General features: G+C 32.9%; 1 protein-coding gene across 1 annotated transcript in view; it reads left to right on the top strand.

The window, feature by feature from the left end:
- LOC145664829 (uncharacterized) overlaps window positions 1–25,847 on the top strand; it is an 80,231-nt gene that overhangs the window by 11,562 nt on the left and 42,822 nt on the right. Inside the window, exons 2-4 of the mRNA XM_081731830.1 lie at window positions 7,424–7,519; window positions 17,031–17,339; window positions 18,291–18,347. Coding sequence (XP_081587956.1) covers window positions 7,424–7,519; window positions 17,031–17,339; window positions 18,291–18,347 — 462 coding nt within the window. The remainder of the gene's footprint in view (window positions 1–7,423; window positions 7,520–17,030; window positions 17,340–18,290; window positions 18,348–25,847) is intronic.

Here is a 25,847-nt window from a genome sequence, read left to right as displayed (position 1 = left end):
CAAAGTAATGTGGGTTGCTGTACGATTAGGGGTACGTTTTCTAATAGTAAGTGAAGTGCATTTGACGTCGTAGGTGCGTTCGTGCTTACCGTCTATGATGTTTCTGACACAGCTTTATATGTAATTGTATACCTGTCCGTGTGTCTAACTTTTAACTTCCGAGATAACTTTCCTAAATTTATTAAACTCTTAAGGAAATCGGTGTGTACTATGATTAAGGCTTAGAAAATAACTCTTCATTTGATTTGATTTTGAGTTTAGCGTCCCTTTCAACAGCAAGATTATATGAGACGTGGAACTACTGCTTAACGTGCGATCCTAACCAATTGAGCTTCCACGGGGAATCAAACCTGGGCCTCCAACGCCAAAGGCGCGTACGCTAACCACTTAGCCACGAATGAGTTCGAAAATAAATCTTGCTTCGAGTTGAATTCGATCAAGAATAAAAGTTAAATGGAGATAAATTACTCCTATCTGTAAGTTTTGCACCTTGACATGTTACAAAATACGTACTGTGATAACTTTGGTAGAAGTTATTTATTTCTAATTAGTTTGATTTACCAAAACTCCTTTATATATTTACTGCGTCCGTCCAAAAGACAATATATATTTCATCTCCATTGTTTAACTCTCTACTAAAACCGGAAGTGATATATGATAGAATGATAGAAATCCACTACAAACTTCCGGTTTCAATATTGATCTACAAAGAGCAAAAATGATAGAAGTTAATGAGAAGCATTTAAAAAAACAATTTATCGTTCTAAGAATAGGTACAATCTTCTCTCTTAATTAATCGTTCCTACTGAAAGTGACACAAATCAATCACTTTCGGTTTTAACGTTGATCGCCACAAACTAAAAACGGTAATAAGTAGCGAGAAGCTTTTTTTTTTTGCGATCACTTAAGCGTTCCAAAAATATATTCCATTTCCACTCTGATCGATCTACTAAAACCGGAAGTGATACAAATCTACTACAACTTCCGGTTTCAATACTAGCTGAACAAATTAATTGAGCCGGAACTGAAACCCAGTAGTATACAGTTACATATTGATTCTGTTATCATTAATAACCCTGATTCCGATCAGGCTTCGGGCAACACATGACTCAGCGGTAGAACGCTTATCTTTGGTGCGTTGGATCTTTTGTACGATTCTCATCCGAATAAGTTTGTGTTGGACAAGGATTTTTCTCAGGGTACTCCCGTTTTTCATTCTACGAGTTCTTCGGGATAATCGTGGAACGTTAAACTGAAAGAAAGACTTTCGTAGGCTTCATGCGTCGCTTTCCATCAATATTACTGTACAAGCTTTTTAGTGTGAAATGTATATACACTGTTTAGTATATATATGAATGTACTGTCTTTCTCAAGAAAATTTGTCTACCCATCTCTCTTTAAAAGTCCATTTCTTCGCAATCGTAAGCAAGAAATTTTAAACACTCAGGGCATTGTGTTTATGCATTCTACTTTCACTATTGTTCCTCATTGGCTTTTTTTTTATCTTCAAAGGCAAAACTATGTGACGTAACACTCAAAAATAAATAAATAAATAAATAAATAAATAAATAAATAAGACATTTCAAAGAGAACTCCAATGATACATGTGTCATCTCGCCTTGTTACTACCATTTTTGAGCCATTACTGACGATTGTCACACTTCCATCTTAGCTGCGATCCGAGAAACAATCAGAATCGGAGAACCTTGAGCCAGACGCGTACCCAGAAATGTTTATTGGTAGGGGTTCAAAGTTTGAATAAAGGAATCCAATACTAGTATCGACCTGGTCCTATTCTACAACCACTCTCCCTCTCAAAGAGATTAGTAATTCTTAAGTAGTATTATCTATACTCTCATAAAAACAATATAAAACTAGATTGTTTTTATAAGAAAAGAAAATACAACTGAAGTATAACATCAAATCGTTAGACTATATGAATAATTTCTCTGCTGAGTAAGTACAGTTTTATTTAGAAAGTATACAAATTTAAGTCGAATTAAGAAGTATTTTTGAGGGGGGTCTGGATTCGAAGGATCCCCCGCTCAGGGGCGTCTCTGCAGCCATCTTGCCGGAACTAAACTTGCGCTTTAAAAGCATTTGTAGTGTTACTATTCATATCACCAACCCGAAAACTATGAATTCGACACTAATACAGTGATGTCAACCTGCAAAGTTATAAAATCCCATCTCTAGAGTCAAAAAGTCCTATTTTGCTTTCGAATTTCCCACTTTATACTAATTACAAAATAATAATAATAATAATAATAATAATAATAATAATAATAATAATAATAATAATAATAATAATAATAATAATAATAATAATAATAATAATAATGTCTATTTCTGTTCCATGGACAGCCTAATGGAAAAATACAGCAACTTATCAGACAAAAATAAATACATATTGCGTACAATGTAACCTTTCTAGTGAAACAATAAAAAATAATAATGAAATAAAATTTTTAATATAACAATAAGATATTGTTTTTTTTCTATCTCAGAAAGAGTTTTAGAGAACAGGTGAAAGATTTTTAGTACATTTAGATGGGAAATATAAAACCCCAATGCCACAATGATATTATGAAGATACAGAGCAAGAAATTACAGATATGAAAAAATATAGCTATTTATGCATTATGATCTTATGAATCCGTTAAATAATGGATATTCTATACATCAAATATTTTTCAAGAATGAGCCGCTAAAATGAATTATTTTTGAAAATTTATAAGGGAAAATTTATGTTTAAGTAAGATAAAAGATTTCTTCTAACTTGTGTGAAGGGAAGGAGCTTAAGATACTAATCGCATTGCCTCTTTGTATAGCTAGGTTAATGCGTTGTACTAAAAATTGTTGGCTTCTGGCGTCGCCTGATTTAGTAATCAAATTGGAATCCAGTTCTTTCAAAAATGAAATAAAATAGTATCGGATTAAACAATATTTCCTTGTCAAATTAATATCAAATATTCTTAGTCTCAAAATAGATACATCATCAAAACTACTACAAATAATATTTGTCGAACTTTAAAATTATGCGTCTGTACTGTAAATAATAGACGTTTCAAATTAAATTAAAAGAATTGATTGTTCTTCTTCTTAAAATTACAGATTTTGGATCCAAGGAAACTAACGTTGATCCACTTCTTATATTATGCGTTCTTATATTATAATACTCATACCTATATTACCTAGTAAGCAGTACTCACTATAATATCTATTATCTAATATTTTCTTAATAAAATCTCTTTCAAGAAGTTTTCTCCTGTCACTTAATGTCTGTAATTCCTAAAATTGATTCCGGTATTCATAACTACGTGAGCAATAATCTCTATTCATTTTATGGAATATTAGCCTAACAAAACATTTTGGACTAATTCAATTTTGTTTGCCAATGTTTTACATATACTATTTCAAATAAGTACACCAAACTCCAGCCCTGATCTTGTAAGTATCTTGTATAAATATACATATCAGCTGGCATAATAATAATAATAATAATAATAATAATAATAATAATAATAATAATAATAATAATAATAATAATAATAATAATAATAATAATAATAATAATAATAATAATAATAATAATAATAATAATAATAATAATAATAATAAATTTAAAATGAAACTTCATATTAGGAAAAATGATTGCCCATATAAATGAATTGACTGGAAAATAAAGACAGTATAGGGACTAAACAACGTTAGGCGCTACAAAACTGTCATCTTGATGTGGAATGGGATATAATGTAAATGTAATTAATAATAACAACGCTCCGTAGAAGAACAAAATATTATTTATTTTAAAACGTCAAGGAAATAATAAATTACTATGTGTGGTTAAATTTTACTTGATTTTTAAAAATATGTAATTGATGCGATAGATTATGAGTTCTGAAAACGAAACTTTCAGCCTTTCAAGATGTGTGTCACTAGGTGGTAAGAAATGGGCTATTAGAACGGATACACAGTCTACAAAGTGTCGGTTGAAAGAAAATGAATTCCTATGATTTTTTTTTGACAGAAACCACTGACTAAGCACCTTTTAACGACGCCGACGAAACGAAATGTTGGGAAACGTAACTTAAAGTAAGGAAGCGATTCATTCGCTGCTCTCCGAAACGAAATTCCGATCGGATTCCACGTGACGACTGCAAGTTCTGGGTCTCCAAATTTAGTCACAAGGACTCGTGAGGGCGCGCACGTCACGCCGACTTTCCGCGCGCAGATGCTTTTACAGTTTATTGCAATTTTCTCATCTATTTGCTGCGATTTCGTAGAGAAAATATAGATACATACTGCGGAAACAGTTACTACTCAACATATTTTCAACAGGGCTAAGCCATAATCTCTTTTATTGTTGTAGTTTCCCCACGGCTATGCGTGATTTTGAACGTTTCGGCTATTATTGTATATACATACATAGATCGTTTGGCTTCATTGAGAATAAATATGGATTTCTAGATCACATGATTTCTTGTAGGCAACTGTCTAGTAATAGCAACCAACAATATTTACTTTGACAGTGGTTTTACATACGTTTGCCAGTATACACTATCCCAGTACTTCTTTGCTCTAAATTAAGTTCGTTAACGAATATTGGAAAAGTAGGGCGCACGATATAGATTAGTGCTTAAACATTTATAGCCCTAATCTCAGATTTTCAATCTTTCTCGGATTTGCAGAAGACAATTCTCTATTCCTTCCTCTTTGTCACCTATACATCATTCATGGTTGCCAGCTCGGGATTCATTTGGTCGTGATGAGGAGAAACAAAATTTTGAAAAATAGACTTCTTACACAGGTATGCTATAGTAAAGAAAAAAAATCCGCCTAACACACCATACACATACTGCAGGCATGCACGCTATAGTAGAAAATTCCGCCCTACGTTCATCATTATTCTCTTTTATTAAATATATTTTTCTCTATTTTCTGTTCCCAAGTGTTTCTTCGGTTTCGCACAAATTCAAAATATTCAGTACAGGTTTTTTTGAGAGTTCGTTTCCACAGTTAATTTATCTTCCACTGAAGCAGGCTCGTAGCCAAGAGGGGGGCCGGACCCCCTTCGAAACCAGAAATGAAAGAAAATTAAGGAAAGATGAAACAAAAAGAAGTATCAGCGTTAAAAATAAAAACAAAAGCTACAGCAAGTTTTTGGTTACTCTTTCTTGTGAGGAGATATGTATTACTTGCAATACATGTTGGCGAATGAGCGGGATATCTTCAAAAATTAGGGAATTTGAAATTTTTAGAAAAGTTAGTCAATTCAGGGAAATTTCAAGATTTCGAAAGCATAGTGTCGTTCTGTAACAGTTTGGACATTTTTTTATCATAACATTTTGTGTCATTGCTTCTTTGCAGTATCGAACATGTTACTTCAGAAACAGTTTTCTACTGCTCCTTTAACCTGTCATTTGAAACAGACAGTAGTTGACGGAATAATGAAAACAAAAAGGTTATATGGAAAGAAAGTTCGGTTAACATTTGATTCAACAGGGAAAGGAACGCAGATATTGTAAAATATTTTACAAGATATTATTGGATATGCACTTTTTCTGATAGTGGATATGTACTTTTTATAATAGTTGAAGTCATAATGAAACGAAAATTGTTATATTTGAGTGAACAGAGGAAGGTACATAGATATACTGAAATCTTTTCTAATACTTTTTCTCTATTTTTTTACTCGAGATTTCTTCCTAGTTTGTTATTAAAATTCTTACTAACATATTCTCATATTGTTTCCTAACAAACCAATATATGCTGGCAGTAAATAGTTTAAATTGATCGAGGTCCTGGGCCTTCAGTATTTCATGTCTCGCTCCCCTCCCCCTCCCGATTACGTAATCCTGGCTAAACGAACCAACATATGTTCCAGTAAAATAGTTTAGAATGATCGAGCCCTGATGTGATAACCACAGTATTTCATGTCACGGATCCCCCCCCCTTTCCGAAATCCTGACTACGTGCCTGACTGAAGTCACATTATGTCTGTTGAGCTCACTGGTACATAAATCTTTCATAGGACCGCGGTGGCTCAGTGGTAGAGCGTTCACCTGTGGTGCTTGGGGTCCCGGGTTCGATCCCAGGCCCCGCCAAGCACGTGTGCGTGGGTTTTCTCAGGGTTCTCCCGTTTCCTCCCACCATCTTCATTCCACCACTGCATTCATTTCTCATCTTCACCATCTCCTTTAGCCTAACAGGCATAACCGTGGAACGTAAAACTCAAAGATTTCATTTCATTTTACAAATCTTTCATGGTTAGAAAGAGAAAGAAACGGAGAGAAAAGAAAGATCTTTCAACTAGAGCATTGCTCAGTGTTATCGGCAGTATGAATTCTACAATTGTACTGGTTCACGTTGGCTCAATGGTAGAGCTATGATCTCTGGTCCTTGGGGTCCGTGGTTCAATCTCTGGCCAAGTAAGTTTGTAGTGCACACATCGTGTCCATGGATTTTCTCGGGGTACTCCCGTTTCCTTCCACAATCTCATTCCACCAATTCTTCTATCATTATTCACTTGCCTTAATCATCCGTCTTCCTTAGCTTAAAGGGCATAATCGTGGGACGTTAAACTCAAATGTTCCATTTTCCACATTTGTACGAAAATTCGCTGCTCCTCAAGATTCGGCTGATTTAGTCTGAATTTCTTTTAGCTCTTTATTCTGAAGAACACTTTCCACATCAGAGAGCTAAAAGATGCAAGATACCTATTTTACGAATGTATAGCTGTTTTTGGTATGACCAGGACCACCGAAAAACTCTCACTTCTAATATCAGGCTCACCTAGGCTCACTTTTTTACTTATTACTTTGTTATTTCAATCAGAAAGATTGTGATTACTTCAAACTTGACCAGAAACAAATATAAAATCAGTCACTAACAGAAACGAAGAAAGGAAAATGAAAATGTACATTTTATACATTTAAATATTCTCTTCTTGTATTGCGACCAGATTCTATATTGTTGTAGCCTCGATTTGGTATATAATCTCTCATATTCTCACAATTTTATTTTCATTTACTACATATCATTATAAAAACGTAGTATTTCAGAAACACAAAGCCAAGGCTTAAGACTAACATTTCTATGTATTACGTATAACACCACTGCTTTAAGACATGATTTGTAATTCAGGAAACTTTTCCATATTACTGCTTTTTACTGTATACGCCATAGTTTGTCTATATATCTTTGGATAAAGGTAAAGAGGGTTTGAAAGTAAGATATTGAAGTTGAAGTGAAAATTTCTGAACAAATAATCATGTAATTCTTATCAAATCTTCTAAAATCTTTTTCCTACTTTTTTATTTCTGTTAAAACAGAATTTATAATCAGCGTCCCATCATTTTCGCATATGCACATGTATTCAATATGAGATTGCGTATGAAGTTGTGTGTTTGTCCACTTACAGAGACGACCTGTGCCATGGGAGATGCACCCTACAGTTCCACGCCCAAGTCTTGTTCCACCGCTTTTCACTGCCTTTGGCAAAGCTAGGCGCATCAAGGTTCGTTCGTCTTTTACAGCACTTAACTGTTCTCAAACACTTATACAGTCTGAATTCTCTCGGATTATTCTCGGGTCCTACGTTGTTGTTTCTTAAATAAGCGCAAATAAACTATTTACACATCGTTACATCAATAAACTTCGCGTAAACTCAAATAGATTTTTTAAAAAGAAGAAGAAGAAGAAGAAATATAGGATACAGAATAAGGACGAATATTTCGGATATTATTCTAACTTAATCAATTACGTAAATACAAAAGAAAAAAATAACTCATAAAACCTGCAGTCCATTTGATTTCTAAGAAATGGTATTATTAACTTTATCTACTCAAGATCATAAAGTAATATATATGTCTATAAAGTGATGTAAATCAAGGCTCTGGAAAAGAAAACTAGATACATGATATTAATACAGTTATATTACTGAATAATTTAAGAGAAATGCTTCACAATTTAAGAGAGATATACAAATATCTTATGCCGAACACCCTAACGTTTATACTTCCAACTGACTTCTGATTCAATTTCCAGTAGTAACGTAGTCGTCATCACTATGCAAGTTATATCATATTTTTGGTATAGATCTAACCTATTAAGATGTTTAAAAAATTTTATATAAAAAGCCTGATTATACGGTAATAAGAATGCTGAGAGTTAATTTTTCGTGAATTCCCTCGTGGCTAAGTAGTTAGCATGCGTGCCTTTGGCGTGGGAGATCCGAGTTTCCTTCCCAGTGGGAGTTCATGTGGCTCAAGTTAAGCTATAGGTCCACGTCTCATATAGCCGTGCTGCTGAAAGATACGCTAAAATCAAATCAAAATAAATAACTCTTCCGTAAATAGTTTTAAAATGTTTTTAATCCATGAAAAGGGAAATGTGAATACCGTATGTCCATATACGTAGTTTTTCAACGCAACTAAGTGCAGAAAACGAACTTTTTATGGCATACTTTTACTTTTTGATTGCCGGAAAATATAACCTCGTTAATATATATATATACAAAAAGTTAATAATCTTTTAAATAAAACATTTATTCATTACCATCTCGCTGCTGAACTTTTTTTAAAGTTTACAAGCCAATTTTGAACTGTACATCTATGTAACGTTGATGTATCAAGAATAAATATAATACACTACATTGTTATGTTGCCAACAAGTTATTGATAAACTCAATGACAATAATGTTCAAACAAAGATTAATGGTAAAGTTTTCTAACTTAGTTCAAACAGTTTAAGCTTGTTAATTTTCGAAAGTTAATAAAGAGTGAACCTAAGCTTCTTAAATGGTTTCTGAGAGCGTTCAGACTTTTAACTTACTTATGAAGGCAAACTCTCTAACTTGCTTCACGTGTGTTTACTTAATATTCTCTTTGACACGCATGAATATATGCTGGACATAACATTTAACTCTGCTATTCATTTACTCACTGTCGTCACCGGTCAAAATAAACTACGAAAGGACTGTTTGTTTTATGCTTATACAAGCACTTTCATATAATAAGTTTATATTTTGACTAGGGCTGTTTTCAACATTTTTGCTGCACCGGACCACTGAAAAATGCCACCTTCTACGCTCCTAGGTCCAATCAAATTTTTCGTCCCTCTCTATTTTTTCGTATTTAGTTATGTGAAGCAAAAACAACACAAAAGACAGACAAAACATAAAATATTATTGCTTTACCATTGCAGTCAATAAGCAATAGTCTCAGCTTCTTCTAGCGCCAATAGTGTCGTAATTAGAAAATGTGGTCACACTATGGACTAACATTGTTTTCAGATCTCTCTTAAGTTTATCTCTTGTGTTCACCTCTTTATTCCGCATATCATACTTCAATCTCCACTTTTAAATATGGCACTTCTAGAAATTTACCACCCTGGGTCTGAGTCCATATGTAAATGTGGACCTGATTCTGACCCATTTATGAATAAACATACTGCTGAAAACTTAGTTGACAACCAATTCCAAGATTAAGTAAATGTATTATGGTACAACCTTTAACAGAAAAAAATGTTATTAAATACTTTTGTCAGATTAGGAGAATGATTTATTTCTTTTATCATAACAGAGCCCTATCACGCAGCTGTGTAAGCTTCTGTTCTACAATCAAGTTTCCAATTTCCTGAAGTCTGCTTATTTCCTATAGTTTTGTTTTCTATTTACCCCCTACAATATGATGAAGACATACTACCAGCGTATGGATAGTAACAGTTTACCAGAGAGCTTAGTAACGTTTCAGAAAGGAAGGCCAGATAATAAAAAAAATATTTAAAAAAATGTTCCTAGGTATAAAACCCTCCCCTAGAAAAAAAAAAATAATTAATCTCAATGCAAACTTATTAAATGCATATCTTACACTTATTTTTCAGCATTACATTCACTATACACATTCAGTATACTTGTCATATTTTTTACATATAACATTAATATTTGACAAAGTTAAATAGTGTAAGCTTTGATACTTACAAGACGAGTAAGTTTCTGTGTCTGCAGTATTGTGCAAATTCTTTTGCTGTCCTATTTATGTTCAAGATATCTATCTTCTTGATTTCCTTAAAATGTTTTATATTCTTCGTACTGTTCCGATTATTTACTCGTACTATTTATTTCTATCAATATATTGAAATGTATACTTTTTTGTATTTCTCCGAATATATGTTGAATAGAATATTTTTTGTGCGTCTATTCTTTCAGGTATCTATCTTTAATTTCGACCCACATATTGAGCAATGTATTTTTTTGTGTGTTTGTTCGGTATTCATCTATAATTTCTATTAATATTCTGAGCACTATAATTTTTGTGTTCTTCTGGGTATTTTGTGTTCTTGAATTTTACCTATACGTTGAGACTAAACTTCTTCTAAATATTTATATTGAATTTTTACCAATATACTGAGTACTATACTTTTTTATGTTCTTATATCTATCTTAAGTTAACCAATATGTTGGTATTATACTTTTCGTATTCTTCTAGCTAGCTTACATTGAAGTTCTATGAATATGCTGAACACTACACTCTTTGTTTTTTCTGTGTATCTATCTTGAATTTTTACCAATATCTTGAACGCTACACTTTTTGTGTTCTTCCGGGTAGCTATCTGGAATTTTTACTAATGTGTTGAGACTGAACCTTTTGTGTTCTTCAAGTATTTATCTTGAATGTTTATCAATATGTTGAGTACTATACTTTTCGTGATCTTCTAGGTATCTATCTTGCACTTTTATTAGTATGTTGAACAGTAAATTTTTGTGTTCTTCTTCATATCCATCTTGAACTTTACTAATATGCTCAGACTATAGTTTTTGTGTTCTTCTAATACACTCTTGAATTTCTACAATATGCCGAGCACTTTACTTTTTGTATTTTTAAAATATCTCCTTGAATTATTACCGTGTTGAGAAATATATTTTTGTGTCCTCTCGGGTTTATATCCTTAATTTCTATCAACGTTTAAAGGGAAATATTTCTTGTGTTCTGGTCCACGTTGTAGCTAAATCGTCAATTACTTAGTTTGGAAATTAAAGTCTCTTTCAACACCGAAGCTACATAAGGCATGAACGTAGAGTTTAACGTGGAATCTAAACCACATGATTCCAATCGGGAATTGAACCCAGAACTCCCGCGCCTAAGACAACACACAGAACTATAGTCATTCGAGGGAGCTCTGCTAAATGGTCGGCTTCTTACCTTTGGTGCGAATTCGATTCCTATTAGAAGCTCGAGTGTTTTTTATCCTAAGTTAAGCTGTAAGTTCATCATATCTCATATAGTTTCAGAATTGGAAAGAGACGTTAATTTCTGCATAAACAGTCTTTTTGTGCTCTTAACGTTTTGAGCACAATAATTGTTGCACGTTTTGTTTATAGTATTTATTTTAACTACACGAATAGTTGAGCACCTTAATTCTTGCGTTCTACATTTTACCAAATAACTATAGTTCATTGGAGGAAGGAAAGTGCATGCTCTCAAGAAGAACTGTGCTCAAATTATTGGAAAAAGTAATCAAAACACTGAAAATCAAAAGCTCATCAAAAACTCAAAAATTCTTTCTACTAACACTAATCTTTAAAAATTCACATAGACTCTGACTAGCGGCTCAAAATATTTGTGTGGAGTTTGTGTTAATCTATCTAATATGGCTTCTAATAGTGCTGTATATAAAATGGAGCAAACATCGCTTTCACTTAAAGATAGTGAAAAGATGTTTCTAATACAATCTACCGAAGTATTACAAATTTATATTTAATTCCCGTATCTAGAATTATGTTGGCGCCAGGCTTTCAGGTAACAAGTTTAAGCGTTGACTTTTCCCTGGCAAATAACACCATTAAATTTCAGGTTTGTATATGAAGAAATACATTTTCTTAAAACTAGGGACGTCTGCAAGATTTTTTTTTCGAAAGAGAAGCGGTGAGAGAAAGACATAAAAGCACAGTCGCGAATTGATGCACATATGCACATAATACATGATACTATAGTGTTTGTGTATAATATGAGAGTAAATTGTTATATTTTGACATGTATTTCCAAGAACTGAACATCCTGCGAAAATCCAAGAGAGACAACAACCCCTTTGCTTCCCAAGGCGGATGGCCATATCTACAACGAAATCTGTAATTAGAATACAGAAAGTGAAAAATGTGTCACTCGACTGAGAATCGGACCCAGGTCTCCGAATTAACGATGCCGGACGCTAACGCCTCACATGTTAGTCCATTCTGTAACCAGTTCTACATATTTCATCCTTGAGGTTAATTCTCAGCTATTCAAGCTACTTGGAAGCTACCTATAAGAAAAAATTGGTTGTTTCTTCATGTATCATATAATACTTCATTTAACCGTCATAGATGCTGAAGAATATGTAGACTTGGATGTCCAAGTTCAACAGAAGTTCAATATAGTCCATGTGGTTTGTGTAAACGTGCGTAGTTGGTTGTTGGTTGGAGTCGGTAACCGTAATACTCGTAGTTGGTGCGCCAGCACGATTGCAGACAGGTAGTTGCAGACAGATAGCTTCTCTGTTGACGACCCCATTAAATATACAATAATAAACCAATTGGCATGATAAACTGGAGACCAGGGTTTGATTGTCGATCCAGTCACATATTTTTCATTCTTTAAATTTCATTGAATGCGCAGTTCCATGATATATGAGGAAAATTTTGTATCTTCATTTATCATATAATAAAATGCAGATATTTTCAGGTCGGCTTGTTAGTTAAGTCAATCTCCAACTACCTCAAGAGTCAAGACCAAGCATTCATAACAAGCATTTTGTGCCTCGTACAAAACTCGAACGAAGATCAAATCGACTAAACTGATCCATACTTTGCAAACTACAATGTATTCTGAAAGGCAATAAGTTTTACCTTCGAGTAACTGAAGGCACACATTCACTTTCCACACTCTTTTCCCGTGGCTAGAGCTTCGTCGTGTTATAGTTTTACCATAATTTCCGTATTAGCAGATTACTTTTGTTACCAATTAACGATCAAGTTAAGTCCTCGCTCTCTATACGCCAATGTGTCCCACGAGTGATATAGAGGTAATTCTCTACAGTATAACCTCGGTACTTACCTAGAGGTATTGTGGTCAACATTACACTTCGGCCACCTTTACCCCCTAGGTTTCCCAATGTATCCATTTGGCAGAGGGTGGTTTAAACGCCAAGTACTTTATTGAACCAAGGTAATATAGGAGAATAAATTGCTATTCTGACGGGCGTTGAGCCCATTCACTTTAATTGATAGATTTACGCCTTACCAGACAGCACATACGTGTACGGCACGGATAATACAAATAATGCATATGTTTGTGCAAGGCCAGAGGAAAAATATGTTCCTGACAATTATATATTTCAGTTTCATGTTGTAAAACTTACAAAGGTACTGCAGCAGTTAGAATAATACCGAAGTAATTTTTGCTGAGTAGGTAACTTCGTATCTTGGTACATATTGAGTATGTAGCAAGGGACAGAGATTACTGAGCCTGGGGACAATAATAAATCTAATGTTGTTTGTTTTCAACGACAAATTTTTTGGTTACAAAATATACGACAAAAACCATTATCCAGAAGTCATAGTCTGCTTGCTCTTTCTCATTAGATCTGGAATTTTGTTTCATGAAATAACTTTTTAAAACAAAGAATACAATATGCGTATAAAAAAGACATATTGCGGTTTTATCAGATTATGGATACGCATCTTGGTTTCAAAAGTATATATTCATAAGATTATTACATCCAAAGCATTAATGCATCAAGTTCATGTCCCTATTCATGAAGAAAAGCCAATTTAAGAAAAAGAGTTGGTAACAAATTAAAGTTATGTAAATGTAGAAACAGTAGATATGCACTTCAAATATACAGGGTGTCCCAATACAATCTCCCACATATTAATGGGAAATCAGACGAAAAGTATTTCAGATAGAAATATGTTTATTCAAATATATAACATGGTAGTGAAAACAGTTTGTAATTACTTTGGTCTGATTTCAATTACTCTGTTCTGTTCCGTGTTGAACTGGCACAACAATCGATAATACAATTATGAGCAATATCTAATAAATCCTTCCATACTTTCGCCTCCGCTCACAACGTCCTACCTTTTTAAGTGGTCATTATGGTTTGGAGTTTTACGCTTAAAGTTTGCTCTTCCACCGATGAAAATATTTCTGATCGGAAGGCTATATTGCTTTAAATCGAAAATTTTCAAACAATAGATTCGGCGTTGAAAACAAAAAAATCATTTAATTAGGTGCGGCTTTAGGATTTTAAATTTGGGTACGCCCGCTCCTTCTCTTATGGATACATTTGATGATTGATTAATGACAGTAGGAAATTACTTTTATAGTAGTGGTTGATGCTATTTGTTAAATAATTATCTACCATTAATATAAAGAGTGGAAAATATATTTACTCTTTATTGTATCTTTCTCGCGTTTATATATTTTTCAAAATTTTTGGGTAGGTCTGTGCGTACCTGGCCTACCTGCTAAAGCTACCACTGCATCTGATCAATCTAAAAGTGTTCGTACGCCTAAGAATGTTGAGGTTGTGAGGCAGTCTGTTTCGCAGTCCCCAAAATGTTCTGCAAAGAATCTGTTGGGCTTTCTAGGGACAGTGTAAGAAGAATTTTTCAAAAAAACTTACAGTAATTATAAACTGTTTTCAGGGCTATTTTATATTTTTGAATAAAAAGCTTTCTATGTACAATACTTTTTGTTTTACTAGCATTTAAAATGTGGGAGGCTCTATTGGATCACCCTGTACCACAGCATTTGCGCGTTCCTTTCACTTATGTGCAACAAGAAAAGTACCTCGAAATGTCAAAAACAAAAGTTGCTTTTGTATGCGAAAATTAGAAATAGCCTTCTCGCTACTTGATTCGTCGCCGTATACAATTACTTCATGGCAGGCAAATCACTCTTAGCAACATTACTTCAGGAGGCTCTAGGTGCCTTGTACCTTCGTACATACCGGTACTGTTCCTTGGTTGAGTAATTTCTTTTTCTCACTTCAGTGCGAAGTCTCCTTGTTCGATCCCAATCTTTAGGAATTTGTGGTGGATAGCATCGTTTCCCGTTAGTTTCTTAGTTTTTTCTCTTTCTTCTCATTTTCGATCACTTTTTCCAAATCTTTTGTTATCATTTTCTTAAATTTGTTATTTGTATCTTTTCCCCCCACAGAGCATAACCATTTAGCGTTAAAGTGAAGATTTCATGTAAGTTTTGTTTAATTGTAAATAAAATTGAGTAGTCTAAACAAAAATGACAAATGAGAACAATCTAAGTACATGTTTATTTTCTCATATAAATTTACCGAAGTTTCTGTGCAGTCGATTGGAAAAGTGTATCGATTTTACTTTAACAAGAAATGGGATTTATGTTTTAGTTGGGCATCTTGCTTTTTAAACAATACACCATACAGTTTATCAAGTATAATAACAAATGGACTTCCTAAATTAACTTTATGGAATGTGAAATGTATCAATCCTAAATGAAATTCTTCTTCTTTTTCTCCTCAATTATTGGTTCGTGGGCAACATGTAAATTTCAAAACTTTTTTCTCCCTTCAGAGAGTTGTTTTATACTTTGATAAGATCTCTTCTACTTAACTGCATCTAGATATTCCATCCTTGTTTTCCACTACCTGGTTTTCCTTCTGTCTTTTCCTTTATCAACACAGTGATCCAGGTAGATAATAGAGAATCTTGACAAAAGTTTTTCATGGTTAAAATTTGGGATTAAAAAAAGCGCAAAATACCTGTATAAAATTAGAAGTCTATGGAAAATATTCACTTTCAAAACTGTCTTTTACACTTGGAAAATACGTAATGTGCTAGGAAACATTTTACTTTTTCTTTATTTCTTTATTTCTTTATTTACTTATTAATTCACTAAGTTTCATACAGCACAAGGAAATTTGACTGAAACTGAACATTAACATTGAAAAAACAAAGATAAAAAGAAAAAAACAAATATAAATAAAAGGAAGTTCACCTCTAAATTTACAATATTTTTTTCAGTTGATTTCTAAACTTTCGTTTGGTACTAAAAATTTTAAAACCTGTTGAAACTGTGTTATAATCTTGCGCTAGTCTGTAAAACAAGGAGTGCTTAACAATTGATAAAGTAGGAGTCTCGTAAGTTAGTAAATTTAGAGAGCGAGTTTGCCACGGAGGAACACGAAGGTTAATCTGCGATAATAAAAATTCAGAATCAACTTTACCATTGATGATCTTAAATCAGCTGTATGACGTCGTTTGTCAGGTGTACATAAGTTCATTAAACACATTAGTTCCCGTCTTAAAGTGATCATGTAGCTCTGGAATTCTAAATCTAACTATGGCAAGAAAGAAGTTTAAAATCGAGTCAATGCAACATAGATTAGTACGTGCTGCCATATTCCATACAGGTGAACATTTTTCAATGATCAAGGAAATAAAAGCCTTGTAAAACATCGTAAGGGCAGGAAGACTGTATTTCAGGAAATCTGAAAAGTAGACCAAGTAGTTTTGTGGCTCTGGATGAGGTTGACATGATGTAATCCGCAAAGGACAGTTTTTCGTCAAAGACAACACCTAGACCTTTTTGAGATGAAACCCGTTTATTGGGTATATTATTGATCTTATACATATATATATATATATATATATATATATATATATATATATATATATATATATATATATATATATATATATATATGACAAAGTACATTCTTTTTGAAGGAGATAGAAAGGGTAGAACATGGGGTTTAATTATTTAATAATAATTAAATGTAATATCTCCAGTTCTTGTTAAAATACGTGATGCTGATAAAGGTGTTAATGACTTTCGAAACTTTTTTTTCAGTTCTATTTTGTGTTTATGTATTTTAGGTTGCATGTTATCTTGTACATGTGTGTAATAAATGTTTGTGTACAGTATGTAGTGCTTTGCTTGTTGATAAGATGACGTCACTGTATATGCTGGAAAGTGCCTTGTGACTGATTTTGTTCCTTCCTCCGACAGACTCCCCGTCACTACGTGGTGGTGGATACTCCTGAGCGCGGGCGAAGAGCCGAAGAACAGTACTCTTATTCATACACCTCCGAGGCAACCTCTTCCTCCTCCACAGGCTCTCCATACACCGCTCCCACCCGCAGCTACTCCTCAACCTCCGAGAGGGTATCTCGATCCACAGGTGGCCCTGGAGGATACTCCTACACCACAGAGCGTTCCTCACGGTCCTCTGACTACCCAGGCTCCTATTCTTACTCCTCAGTCTCCACAGGGCGTCTCCCTCATGGAACCACCTACCGTCATTATGCTTACCGCGTTTAAATGCTTCTTCTGTAATTCTCTTATTTCGTAGTGCTGCTTAGCTCTTTACTTTCGCTTCTTATTTTTAAAATTAAATTAAATATATATATAAACTCAATCAACAGAAATACAGTGTTTAAAAAATGTCATAATTAAAATTTGAATTCGTGGTGTATATTTATTGCTTCTGTTACTAACATCAAACGTGGATTCGCTTTCGAATGGAAACACTAATAATAAATCTTCATCATTTCTTCGTTCCACTTCGGCGATTGCTTTTTTCGTTTCGCTTTTAAAAGATTTCTATCGTTTGTATTTTCTAAATGCATTTAGCTAATACAAGTATAGCCAGACAGAAATATATTATACATGTGTATATCTTTTTACAGAAAGAAAAATACTCATTTTAAAAAAACTCATTCATGAAACACGATCTTTTTATTCTGCCTAATAATGTTATGTGCGTAATGAAAGCATTTATAGAGAAAACAAATTTAAAAAAAATATGCATTTTTATTTTAATAATATATTTTTCTCATATTTTAAAACATGATTACTCGATTTTTATATCCTTCAAACATACGAGAATTTTTCCCATTCTCTAATTTCTTACATTATCTAATCGTTTTTATGTATTCTTATCCATTAATTTTCGTAATACATTCTTTGTTATATATTATTTCTTCTTTTCCCTTCATTCTAGTTACTTCGTTCATACAATTAGCCTTGATATGATTTGTAAGAAATAAAACTTACACAAAATGTTGCAATTTCCAGCATATATATATATTTTATATGTTAACTATGACGTCATCCTCATCATAAAATCTTTTTATTCTCTTTGTTATGTTCATATTATCATAGCAATCACACAGAGCACAAAAACATGACTAATGCATTCCTTTCTCTTCTTTTTACATTGTCCTTCATCTGTTCCCGACCCTTAATATCTGTCAACATTAATCCTCTCTTCAAATCAAACTAAAGAAGAAACTTGATCCAAGCCTGGTACCTGGATTTGGTAAGGTAAGTTTTTACGTTATCAATTACTGTCATGTGTTTCATAGGACAGATAGGCATAAACTCAAAATTTAACAGATTTTATAAAGCTCACAATTTGAAAGTAGGATCTCACATAATTTCTCATCTACCACGTAATATGGAGAGCTTAAAATTACAATGGTGTAAGGAACATTTTCTTTGTTTTCCACATACTAATGCAAAATGTACCGTAATAAATCCAGAAATCAAACAGCTGTTTCCTCCATCACTAGAACTTCCACTGTCATCTGTTGGCAATTCAATGAAGCTCTGACTTATGTCTTCTGTTAACAGATTGATTTATCCAGATCTGCTTTCTGTGTCTAAGGCGGGCTATACACGATGGAATCAATTCTAGGAATTCTCTTGTGAGATTTCTTGGAAAAAAAATTTATAAAAGATCTTACAATAAATCTTGTCTTTTCGTGCCAAACACGTAGAGAATTTCCTGGTCATAACGATTGACATTACCAGATGTTGATCCACAACGCATCGCGGTGAAAATGACGCCTACTGTAGAACACGCTTTTACTGCATTCAGAATAGTATTATGTATTATATCGCGTTTCGGGCCAAATATACCTATTACCTTTTAAAATGATATGTGTGCGTAGGTCAACACAATTGCCTTAATGAACTATCTTAAATATTTTGCACAAGATCACTTCGTATCGTGAACAAATATCGCGACTGGCAGGAAGAAAACAAATTTGTTTTCACTTGCTCTCACCTCATGTCGCTTAAATCGAAATCTTACGAATGCTCTTTCCGAAATAGAGCATGCTCTAAACAAGAGAAATCTCAGAAGATAAGAAATGACATGCGATCTGATGCCATACACGTTGAGATTTTGACTCTACGAAAAATCGTAAGATCTATCCTATAGTGTATGGCTGGCTTAAGTCTTTTTTTTTTTTTTTTCAGAAAAAGTTACTTATATCATTGTAACTTAACACGTCCATATAGTTTCAGTGTATTTTATCGCACAATCCAAGGATAGTAAAATTGATCTAGAATGGCAATTATTAATAAATTTATGCTTAAGTATTACTGTATTCTTACTTAATTAAATGTTTCATATATTAAGTATAGTAAAAGTGATCATCTGATATATTGAGCAATGGAAATAAAAATTTGGAAAGTGATATTTTTCTTTATTACGAGAGAACCCTCTTTCTCAAATTATACATAGTAATAGTTTTGTTTGATACACTTCAATGGGATCAGTTGAATGGAATAAAATTTTAGTTGAAAATTGAAAAAAAAAAAATCTAACATAAGCAAATTGTAAATAATATGGCAATAACGCCACAATGAAAACTTTGAGCAAAGTGGGTGGCATAATCTTAATATAGTGTTGTCTCTTACAGTGTTGATGTAAGTTCTGTGCAAATTAAAATCAATACACATATGCACTAACCGGTCGTAATAATGGTATATTAGTTTCAATCCAATACAACGATCAGTTTGATAATCGATTATGTAAAATTAAGGATAGTTGATTATCAAAGTGACATTATGGACACACAGTATGAACCAAGTACAATGTTCAAACATTCCTCCCTTCTGTCGTGCAAAGGCAATATTTAATGCCAATTTGATTTATGTATATGTATACAGTAAATTACCAATTATCCGTGGAATTGGATAGCGTGATAACAATAAATAAGCGAATTCTGCGGATAATCCCCAAAATGGACGAAAAAGGACAAAATCAACACGAAAATGCGTTGGAACTATTTTTATTTTCAGTAGGGTATCTACACATACAATTAAGACTTAATAAACAATAGTTTTTTTTTTTTTTTGAATTTCAAGTTTTTTTATTTACTCCCCCCCCAAAAAAAAATTGGTGCGCCATTTTTGTTTATTCGCGTTAAAACACCACTTCTTTGTGACTGAAGTTTTTCTTTATCAACATTTTGTCAGAAACTTTCTAAAACATTATTTTCATTTAACATTGTAATTTATTATTGCAAAAAAAAGACAGTAGATAATTGAGAGTATATTATATATTATAAAGAAAAGTAAAACAAAATTATGTGAAATAACAAGTAAAGTAAATACTAAGCACAAAAGAAAAATCTGGTAATCATCGATTAAGAGGTACATCTTCAGGTACTAGGACAAGAGTTGCAGGAAGTACTAGAAAAAAAAATAGAAAGACGAGAAGTGGGTCATTCTACCAAGTTTGTTGATACAGTATAGTTATAATGCGGGTACAAATTTGCAGTTTCACTAAGATGGAAACATGCTTCTATTGACGAGAAGTCAAAATTGATTACATCAATATTTAAAAGGGTTAGGTAAACGCTACAAACAGTTTACCAAACATTGTTAGGACCATCAAGTCTAGGAGGCTCAAGTGAGCAGGTCATGTAGCCCGAATGGAAGAAAGTAGAAGCGCTTTTAAAGTTTTTACTGGAAATCCAATCGGAAAACGTTCATTAGGAAGGCCTAAGTGCAGATGGAAGGATAATATTAAGATGGATCTCGCAGAAAAAGGAGTACAAAGTAGAAACTGGATCGAGCTGTCTAGGGACAGAAGTCATTGAAAAGCTTTTACGCGGTATTGAACCTCTGGGTTCCATAGACCATAGAGTTAGTTAAGTAAACACTACAAAAGGAAAAAATCAAAATTATTATATTTTTTCAAACAAACTAATGAGAGATCTTTACCGTGAAAGCTGTAAAATTACTAAGTGAATAAGGTAATTAATGAACATACTATTAATTAAACTCAGGATATTTTGCAATGTTATTAGGATTGGTAACTTCATTATTTTGTTTCGTTATGTTAAACCGGAGACAAAAGACAGAATCTAGAATTATGATTCACAATCTAGAACATCTCTGATAACTTAATATCCTTGGCGCTTCACTAAATTTTCCATCAAGTCAATTAAAGATAGACGTAAACAATTTATATATGGACTTAGAATAACTTACAAATGTTCTTTAATATATATATATATATATATATATATATATATATATATATATATATATATATATATAATGGCGTAGAGGCACAAGTAAATAAAACACTGTCCAGGAATGCGAATTTTTTGAAATGCGAAACTATTAGATGCTGAGCTATCGTCTATAATCGAAAGCCGGACTTTGTGCCTTTTTCACATAAAACAACGTTAGGTAGTATGTAGGTAACTTTTTTCTTTATTCATTTCATATTGCCCCAGAATTGAAGATGTGCCTTTTTCAAAAGTTCTTTTTCAGTTAAGGTATTAATTTTCATCCAAATCTTTTGAATGAAATTGAACATAGCTTTGTCGTGGTTTGGATAGCTAATAATTTGATTATAATGTTTAGCTAAGCTTCCATTCCAGCTAGTAAGATTCCCTTATGGTTAATACATCACACACTAAATACTAGCATCTAAATACTAGCATCTACATCACACACTAACCGCATAGCGTCTTTGTTAAACACTAAATTTCAATTAGCTTCATCGTCGCTATGCGGTTAGCATACGCGTCTTTGGGCGCCGAAGACCCGATTTCAATTTCCGGCGGGATAAACTTCACGTTTATCTGTAGCTCCACGTCTCATATAGCTTCACTGCTGAAAAGGGTGGTAAACTCAAATCCCACCAGTTGGGGGCCACGCTGCTCAGTGGTAGAGTGCTTATCTCTGGTGCGTGGGATTCCTGGTTCGATTCCCGGAAAGTAAGTTTGTGATGGACAATATCGTGTCCGTGGGATTTTTCTGGAAGTACTCTCATATCCTACCACATTCTCATTCCAATTCTTCCATCATCATTCACTTACCTTAATCATCCGTCTCCCTTAGCCAAACGAGCCTAATCGTAGGACATTAAACTGAAAGATTCCAATTCATTTCATTTTTAAACTCAAACAACTAACTTTCAAGCCTAAATTTGGTTTCGGAACAATTTCATGTTTCTCATCAAAACCAAATAATCAAATATAACTTTAAACACTATCACCAACTTAGACAATTTTATGGTAGCAACTGATTAACACAAATAACCACAGCTATAAACATATGTAAAGGAGACCAAACCAAAAACTCTTTCTCAGAGATGACGTACCAATTCATGAAAGCTATTTTTGCCCATAGAAGCTGCAGTGCAGATGTTGTGGCCTTGAGTTTTCAAGAACGAACACAAACAGTGAAAGACAAGTAAACAATTGACGTAAGAAGAGAAGTACGCAGAAATGAGTGTGTGTGTGTGTGCATTACATCATGATCTAACCTCTCACTTGGCATAAATTTCCATTTGTAATATTTTAAGCTCTATTGTTCATCTTCAGTCTTTTGCCAAGAAACTGATATTCAGCTATGCAAAGATATTTTATCATTCCGGTTCCTGTTATTTTACATTATTGAGTTCTCGTATTTACTTTGAATAAGTCGTGGAAAATGCTACCTTCAAAATTCATAATGATTGTTGCGGATGGCAAAAGAAACCAACGTCATAACTAAGCTCGGGAATCGTACTTGGAATGCGTTCAGCACCCGTGCATTGATAACTTCGCTATTGTCAACCTGAATGTATACACAGCTATCTGCACACAAATGCTGTTTTCCTGCCAATTGTGATGCAATTCAAACCAAACAAAGTTTTGTTCCGACTTCATCAGAACAACAGCAATAAACCACTGTATTGAGAGTTATTTTGAAACTGGATACTTAACAAATTGATTCTATTATAGAAAACATAGTATAAAGAAACTTATTATGAACAAAACAAGCAACGAGGGAATCAATGAATCCAATGCATCCGCAATTCAACCTGAGTATATTTGACAAGTCTTCACAGTTACACATTTACTTTGTTGTAACAGGTATAGAAAGGTTAAGAAAAGAATATCACTACCAAATTAAAATTAGATGTTATATCACGCAGGTCTAATTCTCATGTCGCCATCTTCCAGAATAGTCTATTGCTTTTCCCACTTCTCTCATGAAGCCCCGCCCATGGGCCTGGAACCCAGGCGTAAAATGAAGTCTCAAACCCCTCATAACGTATGAATTTTTATTCATTTCTTCTGCATATGTACTCTCATTGACTGGAGCCTTATCATCACGTATTACCAGAGGCTGTGAGAGCACATTGTCAGCTCCTTTCCCACAGTTAAGGATTAAACGTGAACAAAGAGCACATTGTATTGTAAAAAGAAAGAAAATGCAGAAATGAAACGAAATGTGCTTCTTTATGTCCAATGCACAAAATAAAATGAATATCCTCAGAATTAGTTCATAATAAAGTTCAGTATAAATTTTAGCTAATTCGTTGTAAACTTCAAACTAGTTGTTGTACATACAGGAAAAATTACCTTATCTTCTAAATTAGTCGACATCTTTAATACGAACTGATTAATAAAGATGGTGCAATTAATATTTAAAATATAGCACTGTCAAGTTTATATATATACAGGGTGACCGCGTGACTATGTTACAAAATTTAAGGGATGATTCCTAACACGGAAACAAGAAAAAAAGTTCAAATAAACTTTTCTCCAACGTACATAATTTCGGAGCTACAAGGTGCCGAAAGCGTGGGAAAATGACATTCAAAGCTCTATAGCTCGACTATGGTGAATGATAGAGCTAATGCGGCATGGTCACGTCAAAGACACCGAAGCTGCTGTATTCAAAAATGCTTAGGTCGAGATCGTGCAATTCGTGCACAAGGGATTCCCCAAAGGAGCGTAGGGATTCCCGGATAATCTCTCAAGAAAGATGGGTCGAAAAGGATACGGATGAATAGCTGTCCCTACTGCTAGCAATAATGCGTCTCTACTAAGTCGATATTTCGCACAAGCACAAAATGGCGAACAGTTTTATAAGTGTCATGTGTGTCATTTTCCCACGCTTTCGGCACCTTGTAGCTCCGAAATTATGTACGCTGGACAAAAGTTTATTTGAACTTTTTTTCTTGTTTCCGTGTCAGGAATCATCCCTTAAATTTTGTAACATAGTCACGCGGTCACAATGTATATATATATATTTCATTAAACACCGTTTATTTATAAATATAAATTAGGGTGTTACGTTACAAATTACATCGTATCATTAGAAGATATTTTATCTTATTTCTTGAACTCACGATTTTTATAATTCTTTAGCAATCGATATAGCTGTGAACTTCTTTTGTTACATTTAAGTCGAAGTATTTCTGGTTAAGTTGGATGAAATGGTGTAAAAGATTTGAAAGGAGATGCGCCTCTTTACAAACCGAAAATCAATATATAATTTTATTTAAATTTATCAAAAATACTTTAACTCAACATCCCAGAGGAAGAAATCCATTGATATGTTGAATGTAAAATGCATTTAAAAATTATCATTTTCATACAAGAAATAAGTTGAAATAATTTCTTCTTAATAAATTATTCCCGTTTGGAACTATGAACAAAAAATTAGAATCCTTAAGGGATATATATTTTTTAAACAGAAATTAACTTAAGAAACACAACAAACAATAATAATTATTATGAAGGTATTTAAAAAATAAGAATTTTTATGTTTTAATTATAGTTTTAATTTATATGTAAATTATATATATTTATAATTTATATATCTATATATATTTATATAATTTATATATAACTAATAAATTAATTATAGTTATAATTTTAATTTAGTTATAAATTAAAAATTAGCATATTTATACCTAACATTAGAATACTGAATAGAATATATATAGGCCTATGTGTTTATCATATTGTTCTTATATTTGCAGCAAATCAGGAATCGATTGATATCATACGACTTATGTATATAAATATGTTGGCATGTGGCTATTAAAATCTAACACATGCTTTACGAACCAATTTTAAGTTTATTACTTTGCGTTCAGTAATTTAATGATTATTATTAATTTTTATTTATAATAATCAGATAAGAAAATTTATATTTTTTACAAATTTTATATGCTTTTTCTTTAAGCTTATTTTGTTTACAAATAGATTGCAGCGATATAAAGATATCTCGCTTATTTCTTGTTTTAACTCATGGCTAAGTATAACACCATATTTAATTAATATTTTTTTAGCTTTATTATTGCTTATTTTATTTTTATAGTGCTATTTGTCTATCACAATACCCGGAAGAAGGTCACAATACATTACTATAAGTATGTTTATTGTAACTGTAATATGAACAACTTTATGTGGAACTCTTTTTAAATCAATTTATTTTTAATGTGTATTCATTCATTCTGTACATAAAATATAGGTAACTTATTATATCTTTAAACAGAAAAAATAACAATAAAATTTTGATCATAACGTCCGTCATTCCTGAGATATCTTTCCCAATTTTTTTGAACTTCTTTAAATGTACTTCTGCAAATGTAAATATCTAAAACATTTACGTATGTGTCAAAATAAATTAAATTCAGTTCTGTTTAAATTTGCATTAAATAACATTTGTTTTATGAAACGGATAGAAATTAAAATAGATATGCTCATATTTCTGTTAGATATGCATGTATTA

The sequence above is a fragment of the Thermobia domestica genome, chromosome 11 (assembly GCF_964235325.1).
Source record: "Thermobia domestica chromosome 11, izTheDome1.hap1.1, whole genome shotgun sequence".
Lineage (NCBI taxonomy): Eukaryota > Metazoa > Arthropoda > Insecta > Zygentoma > Lepismatidae > Thermobia > Thermobia domestica.
The sequence above is the reverse complement of the archived record's forward strand: the minus strand, read 5'-3'. Positions and strand labels throughout refer to the sequence as shown.